The 22,444-nt window shown below is 62.6% G+C and overlaps 3 protein-coding genes across 3 annotated transcripts; all 3 read left to right on the top strand.

Annotated features, from left to right (window-relative positions):
- Positions 1-2,022: 2,022 nt before the first annotated feature.
- On the top strand, positions 2,023-9,244 carry LCN8 (lipocalin 8). Its single transcript, XM_047698929.1, has 8 exons — positions 2,023-2,106; positions 2,979-3,109; positions 3,549-3,619; positions 3,950-4,054; positions 4,140-4,229; positions 4,334-4,454; positions 8,755-8,869; positions 9,122-9,244. Exons 1-8 carry the CDS (start codon positions 2,023-2,025, stop codon positions 9,242-9,244), a joined length of 840 nt encoding a protein of 279 aa, XP_047554885.1.
- Positions 9,245-12,421: 3,177 nt separating this feature from the next.
- Positions 12,422-16,679, top strand: LCN6 (lipocalin 6). The gene is made up of 7 exons (XM_047698928.1): positions 12,422-12,511; positions 12,746-12,885; positions 15,370-15,440; positions 15,893-16,003; positions 16,157-16,258; positions 16,481-16,558; positions 16,642-16,679. Exons 1-7 carry the CDS (start codon positions 12,422-12,424, stop codon positions 16,677-16,679), a joined length of 630 nt encoding a protein of 209 aa, XP_047554884.1.
- Positions 16,680-17,477: 798 nt separating this feature from the next.
- On the top strand, positions 17,478-20,517 carry LCN10 (lipocalin 10). The gene is made up of 5 exons (XM_047698927.1): positions 17,478-17,755; positions 18,353-18,492; positions 18,835-18,952; positions 19,193-19,295; positions 20,354-20,517. Exons 1-5 carry the CDS (start codon positions 17,645-17,647, stop codon positions 20,515-20,517), a joined length of 636 nt encoding a protein of 211 aa, XP_047554883.1. The 5' UTR covers positions 17,478-17,644.
- The last annotated feature ends 1,927 nt before the right edge of the window (positions 20,518-22,444 follow it).

Genomic DNA, 22,444 nt, shown 5'->3' with positions numbered 1-22,444 from the left:
CACTGGGCACATGCAGCCCCCTGGCCGCAGGAGCTGGGGGCACAGCAGCATGGGGGCCTTGAAGCAGGACTCACCAGGGGTGTTCCCTCCTGCTGCTGGGCTGACCTTGACCTTGGCTATGTCATATGCTCCACAGTGGACCCCTGGACACACACAGTGAGCTCGCTGCATTCCTTACTCAGGAAACTGAGGCATAGAGAAGTTGGTGACTTGCCCAGCGAGGGGCCAGGCTGAGGCTGAGGCCCAGTGGTCAGGCTCCAGGGCCTGGGCTGCATGAGGACACTCCGTGAGATGTTGGGGGAGAGAGCCCTCCCTAGGGGCCCCTGGCCACCGCCGTTCTCCTGAAAGGAGCTCAGCACGTCCAGGTTCCGTCCAGTGCACACACTTTAAAGGGCCAGGTGAGGCGACAGGAAGGTAGTGGGGGTCCTGCCTCATTGCTCACAGGTGCCCTGCAGCCTTCCGAGGTCTGGAGCCGGAGGCAGTCGGCCGGATCAGATGAAGGGCCCCTGTCTTCATCCTGCTCCTGGTCACCCAGAGACAGCGTCCCCCACGCTTCCTGTCCTCCCTCTGTTGCCTGGCCAAGCACTGGGGGTGGGGGGACCCTTTCTCATCAGCCCGGGCTGGGCCAGTTTGGGGCTCAGATTAGCTAGTCCCAGATCAGCCTCCTTGGGAGGCCCTTGCTGGTCCTGTGGTGTGGTGGGTCCCTCTGTCTCCGGCGGGCTGGCCAGCTCTGGGCTTCCCTGTCCTGCCTGGACGTTCCCACACCGGGCAGACCCTGAGCTGACAGCCTTGGTGGAAGGACAGTGCAGCATCCAGGATCCGAGGCGGCCTGTCTCCCTGCGGGGTGGGAGCTGTCCGGTACTGGACCAAGCCTGGAGCCCTTCCAGGGTGTACTTTTCTGGCCCCGAAGCTGGGAAGCTTGCCTCTTACTGGTCTAGAACCATGGATGCTGGTCCTGGCAGGAGTTGCTCTGGGCACCCTCGGACCCCTCCTGGCCACGTGGCACCCGTCCTCCTACTTTGTGGCCATTACAGCTGGGAAACCAAGGCACACAGCTTGCCCTGAGCCACACAGCTGGTTGGGCCAGGGCCCCTGTCCCTGAGGTGGGCTCCTCTTGCCAGGCTCTTAATCTGGGACAAAATCTACTGTTGAGGGGGGCCCAGCCGTGCTGTTGGTGGGGGGGCCCGGCCGTACTGTTGGTGGGGGGACCCAGCGATACTGTTGGGGGGGGCCAGCTGGGGAAGAGCCGGCTCTGGCCTCCCACTGCCCTGGCTCATGTCCTGGCTCTGCTCCTCAGGTCGGGGGCCAGCAGGACGGGGCCGCTCTCAGGCCAGCCTTCTGGGCGGTGGGTCGTGCCCAGCTGTGTGCGGGCCTGACTGATCCAGGCGAGGACAGGCACAGGGCCTGGCCTGGGGATGGGGCTGTGTCCTGTCAGGGTAGACGAGGACGCGGGCCCCAGGAAGGCAGCTCCCCAGTGTGTGCTGAGATCCCTGAGATGTGGCCGTCCACCTCTGCCCCCCAGGGACCTCTGTGCCTCTCCCATGCTGCTCCCAAGCTTCCCCTCCCCACAGGGACCTCCACAGGGAGACAAGACCCCTCCTTCACTTCCCCCCTCAGCTCAGTGAGCTGTACCAGGCCCTCGGAGCCTCTCTTGCCCCAAGGCTGATCAGGAAGAGCTTGAAAGCCGCCACATGCCAGGCGAGGAAGATGCTCCGAGCCCGTGGGTCTGGGCGCGGCACCCGTCTGTCGGCCCCTACGGGGTTGGAGCTGTGGTCCCAGCTGCTCCATGGTGGGGGCCTCGTCCCCCTCTGCTCAGGCAGCCCCCCTGCCATGCCCACATTCATCCCAGGCCAGGAAGCTGGCATTCGTGTGGGCTGACCCCACCCCGGTGGCTGTGGGTGTCCCGGGGGCCACTTCCCGGAGGGGTCTCGGCCACCTGTGCTGATGACCGTCTCAGGCTCTTGCGCAACGCTCCCCCGCTAAAAACCCAGGTTCCGGGGAGCAGAGGCACCGCGAGCCGCGATGGAGCCTGGGCTCCTCACTGTCGTCCTGGGCATTGTCATGGTGCAGGTGCACACAGCCTCCCAGGACCTGGACCTGCAGAAGGTGGACTTTCTGTCTTACGTGGGGAGGTTGGGGCAGGGAGGGGCCTGAGTGTCCAGCCCCCCTGCCCCCCAGCCGACGCCAGAGCAGCCTCATCAGGGGCCCCAGGACCACCCCTCCCCAGGTCAGCCCGGACAGAGCAGGTTGGCTGAGGGTCTGAGCCTAGCCTGGCTGGTCACCCCTGTCCTTGAGAGGGGGTGTGAGCAAACACCCGGGACCGACAGGGCCAGAGCCCTCCCTGAGCTTCTCCGTGGGCAGCCGGCTGGTCTACCTGGGGCTCAGCGTGGACCCTTCCTGCTCCTGGATCGGTGGGGTCCGTCCCCTGGGAGCTCCGGTGGGAACAGGCCAGGTGCCTGGGAGCGGCCCTGCTGTACCAGGTCTCACGGGGCCGCACCATGTGCGACCAGAGGACGCTTTCCCAGTGCGGGGAGCTCGCAGGGGGCTTTGCCCGAGTTCCTTCTTCACTGGTCTGTGTTGGCAGCCGAGCCGGGAGCGCTTCAGAAGGGCTCAGAGAGGACAGGCGTTGGGGACGTGTATACTTCCCTCTCACAAAACGATCAGTTTCTGGGTTCAGACGGAAGTTCTGGGCTGGGGTACATTTCTGAAGGCAGGAGTCCCCCACCCCAGCTCCCAGAGAAGTTGTACCCTCCCGTGGGTGCCAAGGGCTGCTGGCTGCTGCCTCCCCTCTCTTGGGCTCCAACCACTGCTGCCCCTGGCGTTCTGGCCCCACGGAAGGCGCCCTGCTGTCTGATGGGAAGGATGGTGACTGCTGTTTTGCCATGAAGACATGCTGACCTTTCAGGGACCACCGGCGCCCCGCTCCGGGGCCCCAGAGGTTCTGCCACCGAGGACAGGGCTCTGGCTTCTCTCTCCAGATCGCAGGATTCTGGTGGGAAGTTGGGGTGGCCTCCAGCCAACACCTGGCACTGAAGACCCCAAAGAGGCTGGAAGCCTTGTTCCTGACCCTGAGTGGACGTGAGCTGACTGTGAAGGTTGCGTATAACAGGTGAGGGGTCCTGGGGCCCCTGGGAGCTCCAGTAGGAATAGGCAGGTGTGGCAGAGGGCCTGGCGGGGGCAGCTCCATCAGCTGCGGCTGTGGGGTCTGGACAGGGTCAGCCCCGCTGTGTCCAAAACTCCAGACCTTGACCCCCATCCCCAGCACCAGAACCTCCAGGATCCTGGAGCTGTTACATGTAGACCTAGACATTCAATTCTCCCGAAAAGAAGCGTAGTGTTTTGATAAGGCCCCATTAGGCTGTAAGACACAAAAGCAGCCTTGGAGCGCTCTGGGGCCCCCGTTCTTCACCTCCCCCAGCCTCACCCTGGCCCGAGCTTTCCCGGGTACAGACACACCGCCCGGCCCCTCCGCCCCCACATCCTGGGATGTGCCCTGCAGAGAGAATGCAGGCTGGTATTTTCCTGATGAGCACCCTGCCGTCTTTCAGCTCAGGAAGTTGTGAGACAGAAAAAATAGTGGGCTCAGAAATAGACGTTTCAGGGACGTTTGTTTTTCCCGGTAAGAACCCTTGTCCGGCCGCTACAGTTACAGAGCCCTGGCCCTGCATCCAGCTACACTTGCCTTGCTGCTTTTCCTGTGCTGTTCCCCATGCTGTTCCCTGCACTCCTCCTCAAGCCCCAGGTGCTCCCCTTCTCTTACCACCAAGTGGGTCATCCTTCAAGGGCTGTTCTACCTGTCCCCACAACGCCTTGCCCAGCATGATGGGAGGGTCCGGGCCCTGGGTGCGGAGAGGATGAAGTCAGACCCTGCACCCGGCCTCCGAGGTCTGCCAGGTTGCGAGGTAACCGCCGGCATGCCTGCGGTCTCTCCCGGGCCTCTTGCTCCCAGGCCACAGGGAGATCCACATGATAGACACGGACTATGAGCAGTATGCCATTTTGAGGCTGTCCCTCCGCTGGCAAGGCAAGGACTACCATGTGCTCAAGTACTTCAGTAAGCGCATGCCAGGGTTGGGGGCTGGGCCTGCTGCTGCCCCCCTGGGGACGGCCCAGCCCAGCGCCCCCTGTGCCCCCTGCAGCTCGGAGCCTGGAGGATGAATGTGGACCAGGCTTCCGGAGGTTCCGGGACTTGACTGCAGACATGGGGCTCTACCTGGTGGCCCGGCACGGTGAGCCCCAGGCCTTCTGGGTGGGTGCTAGGCTGGGGACCTTGAGGGTAGGTGGGGGTCCGAGGGGCCCGTTCTGCCGCACCTCACGCCGCCCCGTCCTGCAGGGAGATGCGCCGAGCTCCTGAAGGAGGTGAGCCTCGCCCCGGGCTGCGCTGGGCCCCCCGCCAAGCTGGGTCTCCCATCCCGACAGGGGCCCCAAATCACTCTGGATCCTGGGCCTCCAGGGTGGGGACGCCGGGCTGCCAGAGGGGCACCCGCGAGGCTGGGGTCTCGCGGGCAGGGCTGGGAGAGGGAGGGGAGGAAGCCGGGCCCTCGTCCCGCCTTTCTGGCCAGCCAGGCACTCTCATCCCGCCCGGGGGGTGGGTGGGGGGACACACGCCCTGTGGGCACCATCTCGGGTTCCCCATGTCCCACCCGGTGCCAGGCCCCCCAATCCCCTCTGTCTCAGCACAGCCCTGAGAGGTGGGGACGGTGACCCTGCCTTTGCAGGTAGAGAAACCGAGGCCCAGGGCGGCTTTGGCTCGCGGTCACGCAGCTAGGACACGGGCTCCCCCACCCCCCAGCCCTAACCACTGCCCCGAGGGGCGTTTGGAGGCCAGGCCGTGCCCTGAGGCCCTGCCCTTCTGTGTCTCAGGAGCTGATCTAGAGGAGCCCTGGGCCAGGCCGGGATGCTCCGAGCTCCGTCCCTCTGGCCTGTCCTGGCCCCGGGGGACTGCTGGCCCTTGCTCTGAATAAAGCGCACTACCCAACCCGCTGCCCCGAGCGTCTTTCTTGGGGGAGCAGGGCTGTGGGGGAATGGGCGGGGCTGCCTAGGAAGTGACAGCAAACCCAGCTGTCTGGTGGTCTGTGGGCGCCGCGTGACCACCTCGGGAACGGGAGCCGTTCATATCCCACCCCTGGCTGGGTCTTTGTCCCGGGAGGGCTGAGCTGCGGGGAGGTCATGGGGCCGGGCTGGCTTCTGGTCTGTTCCCTGTTTCTTTCCCTGTGGGGCCCGGGGACCACACAGCTCGGTGCAGGATGACAGGGCCGTCTCCCTCCTTCCTGCCGGCGGTCATGCCCAGCCCTGCCCTGCTCAGAGCCCACGGGCCAGGCTTCCCGGGCGTGTGGGCCCCACGGTCCTTCCCAGGCTGCCGTCCCGCTCCCTGAGAGCCTGAGCGGCCCCAGGCCTGAACAGAACTGTAGGTCAGATCTCCCGGCTGCATTTCAACCCACATTCTTCCACGGCTCCCCACTGCCCTAAAGTTAATCCCCGTGGGCACAGTGGCCAAGGCCCTTCAGTCCTGGCTGTGCTTCTGTCCCCTGCTGGCTTCCTTGCGCCCAGCCGTGCATGGTTGGTCCAGCCTTTTCCGTCATGCCCTGTCACCCCATGACCTGCACTGACTGTCCGATCACCCCATTTTCTTCCATTAGCTGTGTCTGAGACCAGATGGCAGACAAGGTGGCCTGGTCATGGAAGGAAGTGTGGGACAGGTGTCAGCCCCACGGTCTGAGCACAGCCCAGGACAGTCAAAGCTTCTGGGGAGCAGCTGCCTCAGGGGTGAGCGGTCCCTGAGGTCCAGCAGTGCTGGGGCACTGGTGGGCACTGGCTGCCCCAGAACAGAGAAACGCCCGTGACACTCTGGCAGCCAAGCGTGAAGCCTGCCCCAAGGGTGGGGCCTGCCTGGGACTTGCCAGACGGAATCCTGAGCCTAATTCCCCGAAGACCCACAGGAGCGATGTTTGAAAGCTGCATTCTGACAGCTTAGGGGTACTTGGGGACAATTTGGACTTTCCACGGATCTGTCCGGCCCAAGCTTGCAATGAGTACACAGTGAGCTGCCTGAGAGGTGACAGTCAACCTCATCGGCTTGGGCGGGCATGACAGCACTGTGGGCCGGGTGTGGCCCCCGGACATCAGGGTTTGCTTCTCAGACGTCTAGAAGCTGGATGCCCGAGGTCAGGGTGCTGACGGGGTTGGTCTCTGGTGAGACCCGGCTTCCTGGCCCGGAGCCGGTGGGCCTCCCTTGGGGCCCACATGTGGCCTCTGCTCCGCGCACCGGGCTCCCCACCACTTGGACAGGCGCCAGTCCCAGGAGATGCGGACCCACCTGCACCACCTCCCTCCACCCCGTCATTGCCCGAGAGGCCCCAGCTCCAGACACAGCTGCCGTGGCGACTGCGGCTTCAAGAGTGGCGTTTCTGGGGACGCAGTTTCATCACCAACAAAAGCCAACAGCTTTCAGAGGGCGACAGGGGCAGCCAGAGCCTCAGGAAGTCACCGTGAGTACACAGGCCTCTGGACACTCGAGGAAATGAGGCCGCATGGGAGACTAGCAGGAGGTCCCCGGACGGCCCGCAGGCGGGGTTCGAACACACTGGCTTTCTAAGTTCAAGGACAAAAGGAAGTCAGGCTCCAGGAGCTGGCGCGTTAGGAGAAGGCAGAATTCGACAGTGTTTGCTCGGGGAGCACGAACATGGGAACAGATAGGGCCCTTGGGTGGCGAGCCGGCAACCGTGCGGAGAGCCAGGCCGGAATGCAGGCAATGCTCGTAGTCACTGGGCCGTGGCTTTCTTGGACAGGCTCAGAGGACTGCGGAGGGCCAGGAACCCAGACAAACCAACACAGAGTATTGGCACCGAGAAGCAGAGTGGAGAGAGACTGGCCTGGGCGGGGGGGGGGGGGGGGGGGGGGGGGGCAAGGCTGGGCGTGTAGACTCATCCCACAAGAGAGAGCAGAGAAAATGGGCGGAAAAATATTTGAAGAAATGGAGGCCAAAATATGCTCAAAGAAACACAGCCCTGCGGCTCAGGGAGGCCGATGCAGGATGGGGGGCACCACGCCCAGGGACGTGGCCGTCTGCGGCTTCCCCGGTTTGCAGACGCGAACGGAGCCGGGGACAAGGCCAGGCGTGGAGGTCACCTCCGGACGACTGGGAATTGTAGGCAATGAAGCTATTTACACAGATCGAAGTGCAGAGAGTTTGTCGCTACCTACGGGCAGTACAAGAAGGAGGGGCCAGGGGCGTCCGGGCGGCTCCGTGGTTAAAGCCTCTGCCTTCGGCTCCGGTCATGGTCCCAGGGTCCTGGGATCGAGCCCCGCATCGGGCTTTCTGCTCAGCAGGGAGCCTGCTTCCCTTCCTCTCTCTCTGCCTGCCTCCCTGCCTACTTGTGATCTCTGTCAAATAAATAAATAAAATCTTTAAAAAAAAAAAAAAAAGGAGGGGCTAGTGTGGCCCCAGGCCGAGAGACCTCGCAGGTGATGCCCATGCAGGCCCGCGGGGAGCTCAGGAGGGCTGGGAGAGCAGGGCTCAGCGGGGCAGGTCAGCGCCGTCCAGGGGCCTCGAGCCTTCGCTTCTCCCCACGTGTGTCCCATCCGTCAGCACAGGCTCAGGCCGGCCTCGTTCCTGCACGGCTCAGCGCCTACCGCAGTGTTTGGTCTTGGCGAGCAAACCCATGCGGACTTGTCCAGGGTCACTCGTTTAGGATGGCCCCGGAGTCTTTCTGACACGTTCCCCTGATTCCTCAAACACGTGTTTCCTGTCTGGGACCAGAATCACCCCGAGTTCCTCTGATGCTTCCTGTGACTCAAACTTCGAATCACCTCTCCAAGGAGCCTGGTTCCCTTTGGTAGAGAACAGTGCCGAGGAACCAAGGTCTGGGCGCCGGGAACGCTCAGCTCTGCGTCTGCCCGCCCGTCTGGGCGGGTGGGGTTGAGCCTTCTCAGCAGAGCGAGCCCCCCTTTCCACCTGCCTTCCCAACCCTGGGAAAACCATTGTCCTCTGACACACCCCGAGCACACGGGAAGGAGTCACCCCGGCGGAGAGCCAGCCTCAGGAAGGCCGCGACTCGGATTTGTTTATCGCTCCTTTACTGTTCAGCCCGAGAACTTCTAGAAACAACACTAAACAACCAAAGTTTCTCAGGGCTGATTCTGCGGCCCTCCTTCCCGGGGTTACGTCATCACTTGCCATACGGTTGTATCCCACTCATTTACTCTCGAGGGCGGTAGATTAATGTGATCCCAAAGGCACAACTACACAAAGAAGGTCGACTCGGAGCTGGCGCAGGTGGTTAAGTGTCCGACTCCTGATTTCAGCTCAGGTCACACTCTCAGGGTGGTGGGATTGAGCCCCGAATCCATCGGGCTCCTCCACACCCAGCGGGGAGCCTGCTGGAGAGTCTCTCTCCCGGTGCCTCTGCCCCTCCCCCTGCTCGCTCTCCCTCTCCTTCTAAAATAAATAAATAAATCTGTAAAAAAAAAAAGACGGCATGCAATGGGAGGGGTCTAACGTCCTCCCTAGCCCAGCCCCGGGGGTGTGCATGCCCATCTGTCCTTCCGTGTCTTGCAGAAATACGCAGACAGACATGGTTTCTCATCGCCCTTTCTGTCTCCCTGGAAGGCTGCGTACATCACATGCCCTCCGGCACCCGCATTTTCCACTTTACGATATACCTGGATGTCCTGTCCCTCCACGCCGGTCGATAGAGACCTGTGGGTTATGTTTCACAGCCCCGTAGGCCTGTTGTGGGTGCATCTGTCGTTCAGCCGGTCTCCCGGGTGTGGCCCCGAGCCGACTGTCGACAGCCGCATCGCAAACCGCGCTTTCCCGGCCAAGCCCCGGGTGTCCTACCGCGCCTGCCGTCCCAGGCGCTTCCTCACGGTAGGTTCCCGGGAGGGGGTTTCTAGAACAAAAGATACACGGGCACGCAGTTAAGGTTTTACGATGTTGCCACACTCCCCTCTATGATGGTTGCACTGTGTGCCGTGGGCCGAGCCGTGCGTGGGCGCGTGTGGGTGGCGCGCGGGGCTCTGCCGGTTTTGGCAACACGACAGGAGATGAGCGGCATCTCCGCGTTGTTTCAATTTGCATTTCTCTTATTGAATGAAAATGCGCCCTGTGTCCATTCACCAGGGCTGCGTGACAAAGCACCAGACCCTTAAACACCAGCGGTACAGGCTCTCCCAGATCTGGAGGCTGGAGTCTGAGGCCAGGCTCACGCGAGGACCTCCCAAGGCCTCTCTCCTCGGCGTGTAGGTGGCCATCTGCTCCCGCGGTGCTCACGCGGTCACCCCTGTGTGTGTGTACCTTAGTCTCTTCGGATAAGGATCCCAGGTGTATTTAATCTGAATGGCCTCATTTTGACTTAATTGCCCCTTTGAAGTGTCCACATCCCACCCGTCCTGTGCCGAGTTTCTGGGCTCAGGACTCCAGCATAGAAATTGGTGGGGGGCGGGAATGCGATTCATAACGAGCCTGTCTTTGTATGTTTAGGGTCATGTTAAGTTTTTCATGCGAATTATCTGGTTATGTCATTTGTCCATTTTTCTGATGGGTTTTCAGCCCTTTTTTCTTTCTTTCTTTTTTTTCAAAGATTTTATTTATTTATTTGACAGAGAGAGAGGTCACAAGTAGGCAGAGAGGCCGGCAGAGAGAGCGAGAGGAGGAAGCAGGCTCCCCGCAGAGCACAGAGCGTGACGTGGGGCTGATCTCAGGACTCTGGGATCATGACCTGAGCTGAAGGCAGAGGCTTTAACCCACTGAGCCACCCAGGTGCCCCAGTCCTTTTTTCTTTAATTTTTTAAAAGTTTCTTCTAGAGTATGGCTATTAGCCCTCACATGTGACACATGTTGGAAATATTTTCTCCGGCCTTGTCATTCTTCTTTTGACTTTGTTTAGGGCTTTGGTATTAAAAAAAAGCTTAAAAATAGAGTCAAGTGATTTTCCAGTACTTCCTTTCATTACATCTGGATTTTGATGCACAGTTAGTGTGGCTCATGGGTTTGTAGGGGCTGATCTGCCCGGCTTGCGGGACATTCCCCAGAATTCCTAGAAGGCAAGAGCCTTACAGGGCCTGCAAAATGAGCTCCCACAGTGCTGACATGAGCCCAAACTCCTGCCACAAAACCCTTCCTTGTGAAGACATAGGCTTCCTAGTGGTCCCACCTTCAGGAGTGAACTCTGACACAACGAGAAAGCCTTTCCCTACATCCACGTCATAGAGGAACTCACTGGTGACTTCTCTCATTACTCACACGGTTGCATTTCCACGCTTAGCCTTTGGGTCTCTGATCCATTTGGCGCTGACTCTCATGCACGAGGTGACTGTGCTCCGTTTTAATCTCCTTCCCCCTGGATTTCCGGTTGTCCTGACAGCACATATTTATAAAACTCTATTTTTTCCCAGGATTTAAGATGTCTCCTTTGTAGTACAACTTGTTCATTTTGGTTCACAAGAGCCCTCTGTATATATTTTCTCCCCAAATCCGCACTCTGTAAGATTATTTTGGGTTACACAGGTGTCATTTACCTATACCACTTTTTATGGTTCCCAGCTGTATTATGAGAATTATGAAAATACAATATTATTTCAAATGTGGCTCTCATCTTGTTAAGCAAGGTGATCATAGCTGTTTTCACAGTCTGTGTGGTCCTGATGTGTGTGTCTATCCCCAACATCCATGCTGACATCCAAGCCCCCAGTATGGTGACGCGGGGAAGTGGGCCTTCGAAAGGTGACTAGGTCATGAGTGTGGAGCCCTCATGAATGCAATCAGTGCCCTTATGAAAGAGACCCCAGAGAACACTGCTACTCCTTCCACCATGAGGACACTGAGAGGTCTGTGACCCACCAGAGGCCCTCCTTGACCCTGCTGGCACCCCAACTGGAGCATTCAGCCCCCAGAATTGAGAACTAAGCATCTGCTGTTCGCAAGCCACCCAGTGTGTGTTTTTTTGTGATGTCAGCCCAGGCGGACTGGGAGAGCTGGCCTTGTAGTTTCAAGGCCAGAAGCATTTGTGGGTCTGCTTCTAGTATCTCTTTCTTTGCAGCGTTTCTCTTCTTCCATCTTAGTCCCCTCAAACGTCACGTCAGGAAACTGTACTTGGAAACACACAGTGCACAGGACTGGTTTGAAGTGTGGGGGACATTTTTGTCCTTGCATTTCGTCTCCCCCTAGCAGGCATCAGGGAAGCTGGTGGTCGCAGGACACCCTAATCCATGTTCGAGATCTGAGACCCCCAGGCCCTGGGGTGGTGGAAATTTTAGCTGCAAATTCACGCAAGGGCTGGTTTGCTTGCGCTCACTGGCAAACTCTCCTCCCAGGCGGGGGCTGGAGCGGCCGCTTCAGAGAGGCCCGTCCTTAGAAAGGCCTAACAAGACAAAAGCTTTATCTGTTCTCCGCCCTCCGAATCCTCCGTTTCTGTGTTGACAGAACCCCTGGAAGCTAACTGGCAGAGGGGCCTGGAAATACGGTCTGCACATTCCATCACTCCCTCCAACCTCCCAGTGAAGGGTCTTCCTAGCCACCTCCCCCTGGGTTTCAGGGGCTCAGAGAGATCCTACTAAGCCCTCTGTCCTCTGCCCCCAGGTAGGGGCTCAGATGATCGGGGCTGAGAAGCCAGGCCCACACAGAGCTCCCGTGGGACCTTGGGGCACATGCAGCTCCTGAGGGGTCTGGCCAGGGTCAGGGAGCGCAGAGCTGGGAGGCAGCAGGGCCAAGTCTGGCCAGAGAGTGGACAAGTTCAGACGGGTGGAGTGGAGGGGCAGAAGGAACAGGACATTCCTGATGGGGTGTTGACTGTGGGTGGGGGCAGGAGGCCAGGCCACCAGAGCAAGAATAATGGGTGAGCCGGGAGGGGTTGTTTTTATTGTTGTTGTTTTTTTAAGTTTTAGATTTTAAAAAAAAAATTTTTAATGATTGAAAGAAAAGATCCAGTGTGCATCTCCTGGAAGAACTAGTTGTGCCTCCCCCTGGACTTGGCCTTGGCCTACTGCCAACCAGGGTTAAAGACCAGGGTCTCTGGCCTTCCCAGACCGAACGAGGGAGGGTGTTGAATCTCCGGGGAGGAGAGGAGGTGGTGTGACCGCGATTAGGGTGTTCGTTCCGGAAGCTTCCAATGGAAGGGAGCAGGGACTGGCACGGGCATGTTGACAAAGATGCTTGGTGCGCGCTTGGCACCCGTTCCCCGGGGGCGCACTCCCTCCGCTCTAGCTCATCTGGGCAGGGCGCAGAGGCCACCGCAGAATAATAATGCCCCCACCCTTGGGTGACTTCCCCTCCTCGAAAGAAGAGTGGCCGGATGGTGTACTGTGGCTAGCAGGCCGCCCACAGTGACCCATTCAGAGACACATAAATGGGTTTTCAGTGGCTGGATGGACGGCACACCCCCGGCCCCGAGGCACGTGTGCTGGTGGGCAGATCTCAGGGAGGATGCCAGCTGTCCTGCTGACTGCTCTCCTGGCTTTGGTCTCAGTGCCCAGGACCCAGACAGTGTGGCTGGGGAGGCTGGACCCCCAGCAGGTAACAGCCGCCCTGTTGGGATGGCATAGGCCTGGAAGCCCGTCTGTTCTAGGGGCCCAGGCCCCTCCTGTGGGGCCATGCAGCCTTGGGGCTACCCTCCCAGTGGCAGCCCAGACTGGCACCAGCTATGGGGGGACGGGCTAACCTGAGGCAGGGGCCCTGGGTTCCCAGGTAGAGAGAGGAAGCCTCCAAGGGCTGGAGGGTCAAGCCCCTCACGTGCTCCTCCCCAACCAGCTGCTGGGGCCCTGGTATGTTCTTGCTGTGGCCTCGGGCGAGAAGGGCTTTGCGCTGGAGAAGGCCACGAAGAACATCGAGGGCGTTGTGGTGACCCTGACCTCAGAAAACCACCTGAGAATGCTGTCCTCCAGGCACCGGTGAGCGGGCTGGGCCCCCGCATCTGGGTGGGGCTCGGGCTGGGCTTCAGGGGCCTCCGCGACGCATGAGCTGCTGCTGCACGTGGGCTCTCCGGGGACTCCGGCCACCCCTCGTTCCCAAGCCTGCCTGCAGGAGATGGAGGGCCTGGGGGCCCCGGGCTAGACCCCGATTAGGAAAGGCAGGTTGTGCTGAGCCGGCGCCTGGGACACACAGTCGCATCAGGGCTTAAAGGAGCGCGCGGGCCTCTCCGTCCGGCTGAGTCATTCCATTTTCTCCGTCGGCCCTCGGACAGGAAATACATGTGCCCGGCACCAAAGTCAGGGTCCCCAGGGCATACTGTGGGGGTGCTCCCCGCTGCCCGGCCAGCCCGTCTCCTCCCGGCGGGTAGCCCATGTCTGTGAAGCGTGGGCAGTTACACGCCCGCACACGTGTGTCATTTGCCCACACGTGCTGGGGTTGTTCCCTACCAGCCCACAGAGGCTTTGCTCTCTTTTACAGCATTTCAGGTTTTGTTCTCTTTGGGCTTTATGAAATGTCTAAAAGCTGCAGTAAGATGAACACAGCGCCAAGACTGCTGCCTTCACCCCTCTAAGCGTGCGGCTCGGGGGCGCGGAGCACACTCACGCTGCTGCGCCGCCGTCCCCTCCCTCCGTCGCCACCAGGCCGCTCCACCTCCGTCCCCACTGACCCACTGAGCACAGTCCCCTCCCCCGCCGGGTGTCTGCGGTGGACTCCTGCGGGGCCTCCTGGGAGTCGCTCCGTTGGGATCCGTCCCTCCGTGTCGGGCAGACCTCGCTGGGGACCACGTCCTCCTTGTCCATCCGCAGTGTGGCCGGTGTCGGGATTCCTGCCTTTTCCAGGCTGAGTCATGTTCCGTCTTGTGGACGGGCCTCGTGGTTCCTTCCACCGTTTGGCTCTGTCAACGGCGCTGCCGCGAGCATGGGTGTGCGAGTCTCCCTTTGAGCCTTTCCCTGGGTTCTTCTGGGTGTGCGCCCTGCAGGGGCCTCGCTGGCCGGACGGTGACCGTCCCCCACACGGACCAGGGGCTCAGCTCCTCCTTATCGCGGGGTGGCCCCACACAGGCCTTTTGCTGCTGGACAGACCGTGCTCTCCGACCGTCCGCACTTGGAAACGCCCTCTAGGGAGGGGGCCTGGGGGCCTTTGTCTCTGAGGGGTCCCCCAAAGGGTCAGTCCCTGGGGGCTGCCAGGCTCCGGGTCACACGTGTTCCCCAGCTCTCGGTCCTCCGTCATTCTCCGTTGTCGGATGGGCCCCAGGTGACCCCGGGAGCTCTTAGGCGCCCCGGTGACGACGGCAGAGCCCTCCATGCTGCCGGCCCGGTGCGCTGCCTGCTCACGTGTCCCGCGTGTTTTTCTCTGAGGTGTGTTTTTCCTGGTTTGTAGGAACCTGTACGTATTATATTAGATGCTTGTCTGCGACAGAAACCGTTGCAAATATATTTTCCAGTCTGTCATTTTTCTTATAACGTTGAGGAGAGTTTTTTTCTTTTTTTGCCTCCAGGGAGGGTTTCTTTCCGATTCTGCGTGGGTGCGCGCCGGCTTTCTCCGGCAGCGCGGTCAGCTAGGAAACTGCTCCAAGCCCTGGCGCTTCGGGCCCCTCCGCTGCATTTGGGGTTTGGCCCTGGGAAACAAGGAGGAACGCTTTGTTTTTGTCCAGACGACTACCCGATTTCTAACATCGTCTGTCGGGTTGCCCCCCGTCCTCCACGGACTCGGGCTGATGGTCACACGCTAAATTCCCACGCTCCCATTTTGCTTTATTTTTGGACTTTTAAAAAAAGATTCATGTGTTTATTCTAGAGAGGGTGAGCACAAGCAGGAGGGCCGGGCGTGGGGGCAAAGCTTCCGCCGGCTGTGCTGAGCGCGGAGCCCGCCGCGGCCTCGCGAGCGCCACATCACAACCGGAGCGGAAGCCGAGAGCCCGACGCCGGATGGACGGCGCCCCCCAGGAGCCCCTGCTTTTTTTCTTGCCGCTCGTTCCTTTGCTCGGTCTGTTCACTGTGCAGACCCCGTGTTTGCCCCATGGCAGCCCCGCGCTCCGCTGCGTCCTTTCCTGCAGGGCTCCTGCCGGCTCTTCCTCCTTCCAGAAGGTCCCAGCCGCAAGCTCGTCCTGCGCAGACACCGCGGCGTCTCTGCTGGCTTTGTTCAGTTCCCGGACTGACCTCGGAGGGCCGTGGGCCATCTGGATGCGGAGTGTCTTCACCCAAAGCTGCAGCTGACGCTGTGTCGGTCCGGGGCTCTTGGGAGGTGGAAGGAAGCGGGTTTGCACTCTGCTCTCGCACCGGCTCCTTCCCAGGCCGGGTGGGATCCGCGGGAGAACAAGGTTTCCAGGTAGCCGGGGCTGGCGGCAGCCAGGACCCCCTGTGCCGCACGCTGGCGGCCGGCCAGATCCAGGAGGTAGAGTCCTCGCCCCTCCCGGTCCTGAGTCCCGACCCGCAACCGAGGACGGACGGTGTCTCTTCCAGGCTGGAGAGGTGTGACGTGAACGTGGTAGAGCTGCTGAGACAGAAGCCCGGGTGGGCGTTTGACAACCCCTGTAAGGCAACGGCCTCTGCTGTCTCATGGGGGGCACAGGGCGGGGGAGGGGCGCTTGGCTCCTGGGCCCTCCCCGGTGGTTTCCACTGCCTGCAGCCCGCCTGGGGTCCCCTGCCGCCTGCCCAGTGCCGTGGGGAGGGGACCGGTCTGGTCCGTCCCCAAGACTTCCACTAGGAAGCGAAAGGACTCATTCTGTCAGAGGTTTTACCCCAATCTTGAGGACAGAGGGCTCTACCTGGCATGCCCCCGCGGGGACCCCGGGCCTCCCTCTGTGGTGGTGCCCCCCCGAGGGGACAGGATCCACAGGAGCTGGGACAGGTACTCGCCAGCTACCCGTCCCGGAGACCCTCTGTGTGCTGGCTCAGGGACCAGGAGACAATGGTGGGGAGCTCTCAGCTTTCCGGGCGGCCTCTCGTGCGGTCTGATGCTCCCCCGGGGGCATGTGTTTTCCAGCCCTGGGCGTGTTGGACTACCGGGTGCTAGGCACCAACTTCAGGGACTACGCCATTGTGTTCACGCAGCTGGAGTTCAAGGACGAGGCCTTCAGCACCGTGGAGCTGTACAGTAAGCGCTGGAGACCAGGGGCCAGGGCTACCACTCCCACAGCTACGCTGTGCCCCCAGAGTCCCAGAGGCTCATCCCAGCCCCCGCTCCCCCTCAGGAAGGATGGCTGGGGCACGGGGCTCATGTGGTGAGGGCCCCTGTCCTGCTCCGTAGGCCGGACGGACCTGGCCAGCCAGGAGGCCATGCGCCGCTTTGCCAGATGGAGCAAGGGTCTGGGCTTCCTGTCCCAGCAGCAGGCCGTGCTGCAGCAGGACCGTGAGTGTCGCCCGCTGCCCACAGGCCCCTGTCCGGTCTCGGGGTCCTCTGGGCCTCAGGGAGTTGGCAGGACTGGGGTGGGAGCTTTTCCTGGGGTTACCTGTTCTTGCCCAAGCCAGGCCCGGACAGGGGCAGCCCCGTCTCGGGCGAGGTTGTGGGCAGAGCGGGGCGGCCCCAGTGTGTCTTGGGTGCCCACCCTCACAGGTCTTCCTGTCCCTCTAGTCACCTGTGCGCACAAGGCTTTCCAGGGAAGCTGCCTTCCCGAGCATCACCCCAGACCTACAGCCCCGAGCCTCGCCGGTGTGAGGGGCCGGGGACTGGGACGGGGGCAGACACCCCTCACAGTGAGTCTGGGGTCCCCCAGCGGTCTTCTTGGTTTCCAGTGACTGCGGCAACCTGCACGGGGGACAGTGCCTGCTGAGTCATGTGAGGCTGGCCAGGCGCTGGCCTCCTGGCTCGGCTGCCTGGGAGCTCGGCATGGGGCGGTGCGCTCCCAGGACTCAGGCTGCAGTTCCAAATAAAGCGATTCCACAGGCGCCTACAGATGCGTCTCACCTGTGTGCCGAGGGCGAACAGAAATGCCGGACGGGGCACTGCCCTGTTGGGGCTCCCGTCGGTGCAGGGGGCAGAGGCTGGGTGCGGTGGGCTCGCCAAGGGCTGGACCACGCAGCACAGAGCCAGCTCTGGAGGACGGACCCAGGTCTTGGCTCCGGAGTGGGGGCTGGGCTGGGGGCAGCGGCTCCTCAAGCAGAGGTCACCAGGATCCCCAGCTGGTGGGAGGACCGTCCGAGTTAGAGCAGACCCTGCGGGTGGGCGTGGGGGCCACCAGGCTGCACGGCTGGGGTGCCACGGCGTCCAGGGCGCAAGAGCGTGGCTTTCCCGGTCTGGGGCTCGGGGGCCGGGGCAGGGCCAGGATTCCAGAGGCCGTCGGTCCTCCCGTGGTCTGGTGGGGCCGTGCCTGACATCGTGGCCAGAGCACGGGCCATTGGCAGAAGCGGGGCTGGGGGCTGGCCATTGCTCTCGGAGAGGGGCAGGGCCCGCGGGGTCGGGGCTAGGCAGGTGCACACATGTCCAGCAGCCCTGTCCAGCAGCACCTGCCTGGACAGAGAGCCCTGGGGGCCTGCCTCCGGGCTGTTCACCTCTAATCTGGGGCGGCTGGGATGCGAGGCCCAGGGCCTCCCGTGGGAACGAGATGGCCTTTGAATTCAGGCAGACCTGCCAGGCCGAGCACCTGGGCTGTCCGTCTGGGTCCCAGAGCCCTTCTCCCTCCCACTGGCCCACCTGAGGCTGGCTCAAGGCTCCTGGTTGGCTGGACGGCCACGGCAGGGTCCCGTGGGTGGGGAGATTTAAACCCAGTGCTGTGGTGGCTGAGGGAGGAGGGTGACAATGGGACCCGGGAGGCTGATGTGCGTACTGGTCTTGGCGCTTGTGCTGGCTCTGGGGTCCCGGCCGCAGGAACAGCTACCCAGGGAGTCCCAGAACCTCAACTGGAACAGGGTGAGCCACACGCGCCTGCCGTGCCCAAGCCAGACCGCCGGGTCGATGGGGCCAAGGATGCAGCGTGTGACGGGATGATCACTCCCTGAAACTCGGCAGTGGCCCGAGGCAGGTGGGAGTTCCAGGCCCCGGCCTCTCTGTAGGAGCTCACGACCCCGCAGGAGGGGGGAGGGAAGGGCCCCAGGCAGGGGCAGCCTCAGGGCACCGGAGATGCCAGGGGCCAGAGGCAGAATGAGCAGAGCATGTTCCGGAATAAAGAGATGGTGGGTGGGTGGAAGGTTCTAGTGGGGGTGGACAGGGTTTGTGGCAGGAAGTCCGGCGGATGGGACTGAGGGCCAAGCTGGAAGGAAGGGGAGGCCTTGCACAGAAGGTGAGTTTCAGCATACGGCACCCATGGCCCAGCCCTGGGGACTCCAGCCAGCCTGGCACCTGCCCTCCAGGGCCCAGGGTGGGCAGCCGGGGTCTGGCACACAGGCTGTGCCTGCCTGGGGGTATGGGACCCGGGCTGGGCCTCGGGCCAGTGTCAGGGTCTGCTGGGTTCCTGGGGGCCTGGCTGGGAGCCTGGCACGGGCAGCTTCCCCAGCACGCTCTCCACAGTTTTCAGGGTTCTGGTACGTTCTGGCTATCGCCTCTGAGGGCCATGGATTCTTGCGGGGCAGAGACAGGAGGAAGCTGGGGGCATCCGTGGTAAAGGTACACACCACAGGCCAGCTGAAGGTGGTCCTGGCCTTCAGCCGGTGAGCGGACCAAGGCGGGGGCCCGGCACACTCTTCCCGGAGCCCTGGCCACAAACAGCCCAGGGCATTTCCCCCGTCCATGGGGGAAAGGGAGCTGGTGAGGGGTGGCGAGCCAGACCCACGGTCATCTGGAAATCTAACAGACTGTCTCTGTGGCCCCAAACCCCTTCCTGCCCCTCAAATTCAAGGACTGCTTTTGGGAGATGCCACCAGGTGTGTGGGGACGTTCCACAGACCGTGGGTGTTTGCTGTGTCCCGCTTAAGCTGTGGGACTGGCCTTGGTCCCGCTTGGAAGATCCCAGAAACACAGAGCCAACAAAGGGCTCCCGCTTGCCCCCCTAGGTCACAGGGGTGCTGGTCACACACGTTAATTCTGCGGAAAGATAGGAAAAAGGCGACGTTCAGGAATACTTGTGCGTATGGCGGCCAGGGGCCCAGAGAGAAAGACCTGGGGGTGGGCGTGTCCCTGGCCTCAGGGTCACAGAGCCGGGGATGCTCTGTCCCAGGGCTGGGTGCTTGGGAGGGACAGCGGCCCACGGGGTGTCCGGCAAGCCACGTCCCAGAGCCCACAAGCATGTGAGAGCCTGCAGCCTGGGCCTGGATGGTGGTTGGGTGTCGGGGGCACTCCTGGCCCTTTCCAGACGCCCCTGCTGGGCAGGGTGACCCCGTGGACCCACACTTGTCTCCCGGTCCAGTGAAGGGGGTGGAGGGCTTCCACGTGCTGTCCACCGACTACAGCTACGGCGTGGTCTACGTGCGCCTGGGCCGGGCTGGCCGGACCTCCAGGACCCTGCTGCTCTTCAGTGAGTCTGGCGGGCGCCTCTGGGGAGGGGGCGTGCGGGGCAGGTGAGGTGGGGGTGGGGGGCGACAAGCCCAGAGGGGAAGGTGTGGCCAGGGGAGGCCTCAGCGTGGGCTCCGCCGCAGAGCGCCACGACCCCGGTGCCCACGATGGACGCTGATTCTCACGGCTCAGCGGGCCAGCCTCACGGGTTCTGGGGGGCGCCCCTTCCTGGTTTGCCCACGGCCGCCTTCTCCCCGTGTCACGTGTTGGGGGGTGCTCTGGCGTCATCCTCTCCCTACACGGGTGCTAATCCCAGCGTAAGCACCCCCCAACCCCGGCACCTCCCCCTTGCTCTGGGGTGTCTGAATGTGGGAGGACACGGACACGCAGTCCACGTCGCCCGTCACGGCCCTTGCACAGCAGGCTGGCAGGAGGCGGGAAGTAGGAGCACAGGCTTGGGCCACACAGAACAAGCCAGTGGCCAGGTGGGCGGGCCAAGCGCAGGCCAGATGTGGGGACCACGTGAACAGGTCTCTGATGTGGCTGTCGCAGGGCTGGGTGGGGGACCCCAGTGCAGAGGGTGAGAGACCAGCAGTGGGACTCACCATCCATGTGGAGGCAGGCCCCCCGGCCCCCGGGCTGAGGGCAGGATCGGGGGAACAGGGCCAGGGCTGAAGGGACGGGGGACAAGGAGCTTCTGTCCAGGGAGGGGTGGGGAAAGGAGGCACAAACCCACTCTGGGCACCGAGGCCCATGGGACGTCCATCAGAGAGGGCGGGGGGTCCTGTGGAGTCTCCATGGGGGGTGCGGCCAGGGGCAGGGGTGCGGCTGGAGGGTCTGTGTGAGCAGAGAGGGCTCCCCACGTGGTCCTTTGTGGTGCCCGCTTCCAGGCTGTGCTGGGGACACCCGCCTGCGTTGGAGCACGGGGGGAACAGTGGACACCCCCGGCCCCCCCGCCGTCTCCCTCAGCAGCACCTGTCCTGCCAGCTTGGCGGGCACTGCAGTGGCCCCGGGCTGGGGTGTGGCCCCAGACGGCCGGATCTGGGGACACTGACCTGCTGATTCTGCTTCTAACCACAGGCAGACAGAACATGTCCAGCTTCCCAAGCATGAGAAAATTCATAGACATATGTGAGATTTTGGAGGTCGCCCACAGTGTCACTGTCCTCCCGAAAGATGGTAACAGACACCACGGGTCCTTCTGTCTGGGTCAACCCCACACCCGGCCCCTACCCATCCCATAAAGCTGACTTGTGGGGCATGGACAGAGGGAGCGGGACAGGGCCGTCTTTCCCAAGATCTGCAGCTGGCTGGGAAGGTGCACCCTGGGTAGGGCCACACCCCCCCACCTCCCCACCTCCCCACCCCCTCACCCCCTCACCCGCCCACCGTCACCGGTCCCTCAGCAGCACCAGACCTGCCCTGCCCACAGGCCTGAACAGGTGGCACCGGGCCTGCCGTCTGGTCGAGTGCTGGAGGACCCGGGATGCCTGGCCTGGCCGCCTGTAGTGCCCCAGGCCAGCACAGGGGGACGCTGGGAGGGCCAAAGAACACTGTGGGCCGATGGGCTCCCGCAGACTCGTGCCCACTCAGGCCTCCTCTCCCTCCTGCAGACGCCTGTGCACACCATCCTGCCCTGAGAGCCAGCCGTCCCCTCGCTGCTTCCCTTGGGTCTCCGCCTGCGGGCCCCCCAGACGCCAGGAGCGCTGGCCAAGACGTGCTGAGACATGTTTGATGACCTTGGGTCACTGATGGGGTGACGGCCGGGGCCGTGGCTGTAGCCCAGGAGGGATCCTTTAGGATCATGGAGGGATGGGGTAGGAGGTCAGGTGCCGACCGGGTAGGGAGAGGCCCAGCCAGGCCTACTCTGCTCATGGCCTCCCGATTACCCCGGCGGAATGAGGCTATCCCTTACCTGCTGGGAAATAGACCGGGGCTGGTCCAGCGTCATCCCTGCCGTGTTCCTTCTCCGCAGTGCGTCTGCTGCCATCCCGGGGTCCCTGACGGCCCGCACTTTCTCAGAAAGTTCACTTACCCACACGCCATTTCTAAGCACCTGGGACTCGTCAGGCACGTGCTGGCGGCTGGAGAGGCCTATAGGCAAAGGCAGCTTCGGGGATCTGGAGAGGCCACTGAGACAGGCTCGCGGCAGGGCTGTCGGGCGCGCACACCAGCGCGACTCGGAGAAACGTGTCTGCAGACCAGGACGGTCAGGGAGGCCTTCTCGGAGGAAGGGACTTTCGGAAGAGGGGTGAAGGACAGAGGTAGTTCGGTGAGTTGGGTGGGCATCTGTGGAAGAGGAAACCATGTTTGAAGAACCCCAGGGTAGTGGGAGCAGAGGGAAGGGCAAGGGGGGGACATGCAGGCTGTGGAGGGGGTTTCCATCACAGGAGAGGGAACACGGGACAGGCTTGGGGGCTGCGTCTGGGGTCCGGGACCCCTAAATGGAGATGCCCTGTGGGGGGCTGGAATTCAGAGGACAGAGATGCAGGGGCTGGACATGTGGGGTCACCAGTACATCGTGGGTGATGGCGTCGACGGGCGCGGTGAGGGTTGCCCAAGGAGAGCGCGGCGGGATGGCTCCATCAGCCAAGGCCACGGAGCGACCACCACAGGATCTCGGGGCTGGGAGCCGCACAGATGCACTTATCTTTCCCGTCTGGGGTCAGTGTGGGGCCAGCCGGTGCAGGCCGGCGCGGCTGGGCGGTGTGGGGGTCTCGGCAGATCGCTCTGGTGTCTGGGGCTTGGCGGGATGTGACTGGTTCGGCTCGGCTCTGCTGCCTTTGCACCCCTCCCACCGGGAGTGGCCACGTCCTGCTCGTGTCACGGTCACGCTGAGACCACAGCCGTCAAGGCCACAGCAGACGGGGGAAGAAGGGCTGGGCACGGGTCTGGCATTTTTGCTCCAGCGGCTGAGTGAAGCCTGTCGCGGCCGCAGACTCAAAGTCCAGCCGGGGCTGTGAGGCACACGTTCCAGGCCGCGGGCACAGGCACGGGAAGATGCGGCCCGCTCAGGCCCCAGACCCCGCCTGCAGCAGCGTCGCACTCGGCCCCAGGTGTCCTCACCCTGTCCTCCAGCCCAGAGCCCCCATCCCCTCTAGTGGGGGGCAGTAGGATCGAATCCTGGGTCTGGTGACCTGCAGAGGCCCCCCTAGACCACACAGCGTGAGG

The sequence above is a fragment of the Lutra lutra genome, chromosome 13 (genome assembly GCF_902655055.1).
Source record: "Lutra lutra chromosome 13, mLutLut1.2, whole genome shotgun sequence".
Classification (NCBI taxonomy): domain Eukaryota; kingdom Metazoa; phylum Chordata; class Mammalia; order Carnivora; family Mustelidae; genus Lutra; species Lutra lutra.
The sequence above is the reverse complement of the archived record's forward strand: the minus strand, read 5'-3'. Positions and strand labels throughout refer to the sequence as shown.

What these genes read in the sequence shown, in the direction of transcription:
- LCN6 (XM_047698928.1), top strand. Translation starts at nt 12,422, where the DNA reads ATGCCAGCTGTCCTGCTGACTGCTCTCCTGGCTTTGGTCTCAGTGCCC. An exon ending in CAGCACCGTGGAGCTGTACA is followed by an intron (nt 16,004 to 16,156) that starts GTAAGCGCTGGA and finishes CCTGCTCCGTAG; the next exon opens with GCCGGACGGACCTGGCCAGC. An exon ending in TACAGCCCCGAGCCTCGCCG is followed by an intron (nt 16,559 to 16,641) that starts GTGTGAGGGGCC and finishes CTTGGTTTCCAG; the next exon opens with TGACTGCGGCAACCTGCACG.
- LCN8 (XM_047698929.1), top strand. Translation starts at nt 2,023, where the DNA reads ATGGAGCCTGGGCTCCTCACTGTCGTCCTGGGCATTGTCATGGTGCAG. An exon ending in CCATGTGCTCAAGTACTTCA is followed by an intron (nt 4,055 to 4,139) that starts GTAAGCGCATGC and finishes TGCCCCCTGCAG; the next exon opens with CTCGGAGCCTGGAGGATGAA. An exon ending in CTGGATCCTGGGCCTCCAGG is followed by an intron (nt 4,455 to 8,754) that starts GTGGGGACGCCG and finishes TCTGTCGTTCAG; the next exon opens with CCGGTCTCCCGGGTGTGGCC.
- LCN10 (XM_047698927.1), top strand. Translation starts at nt 17,645, where the DNA reads ATGGGACCCGGGAGGCTGATGTGCGTACTGGTCTTGGCGCTTGTGCTG. An exon ending in AGAACCTCAACTGGAACAGG is followed by an intron (nt 17,756 to 18,352) that starts GTGAGCCACACG and finishes CGCTCTCCACAG; the next exon opens with TTTTCAGGGTTCTGGTACGT. An exon ending in GTGGTCCTGGCCTTCAGCCG is followed by an intron (nt 18,493 to 18,834) that starts GTGAGCGGACCA and finishes TTGCCCCCCTAG; the next exon opens with GTCACAGGGGTGCTGGTCAC.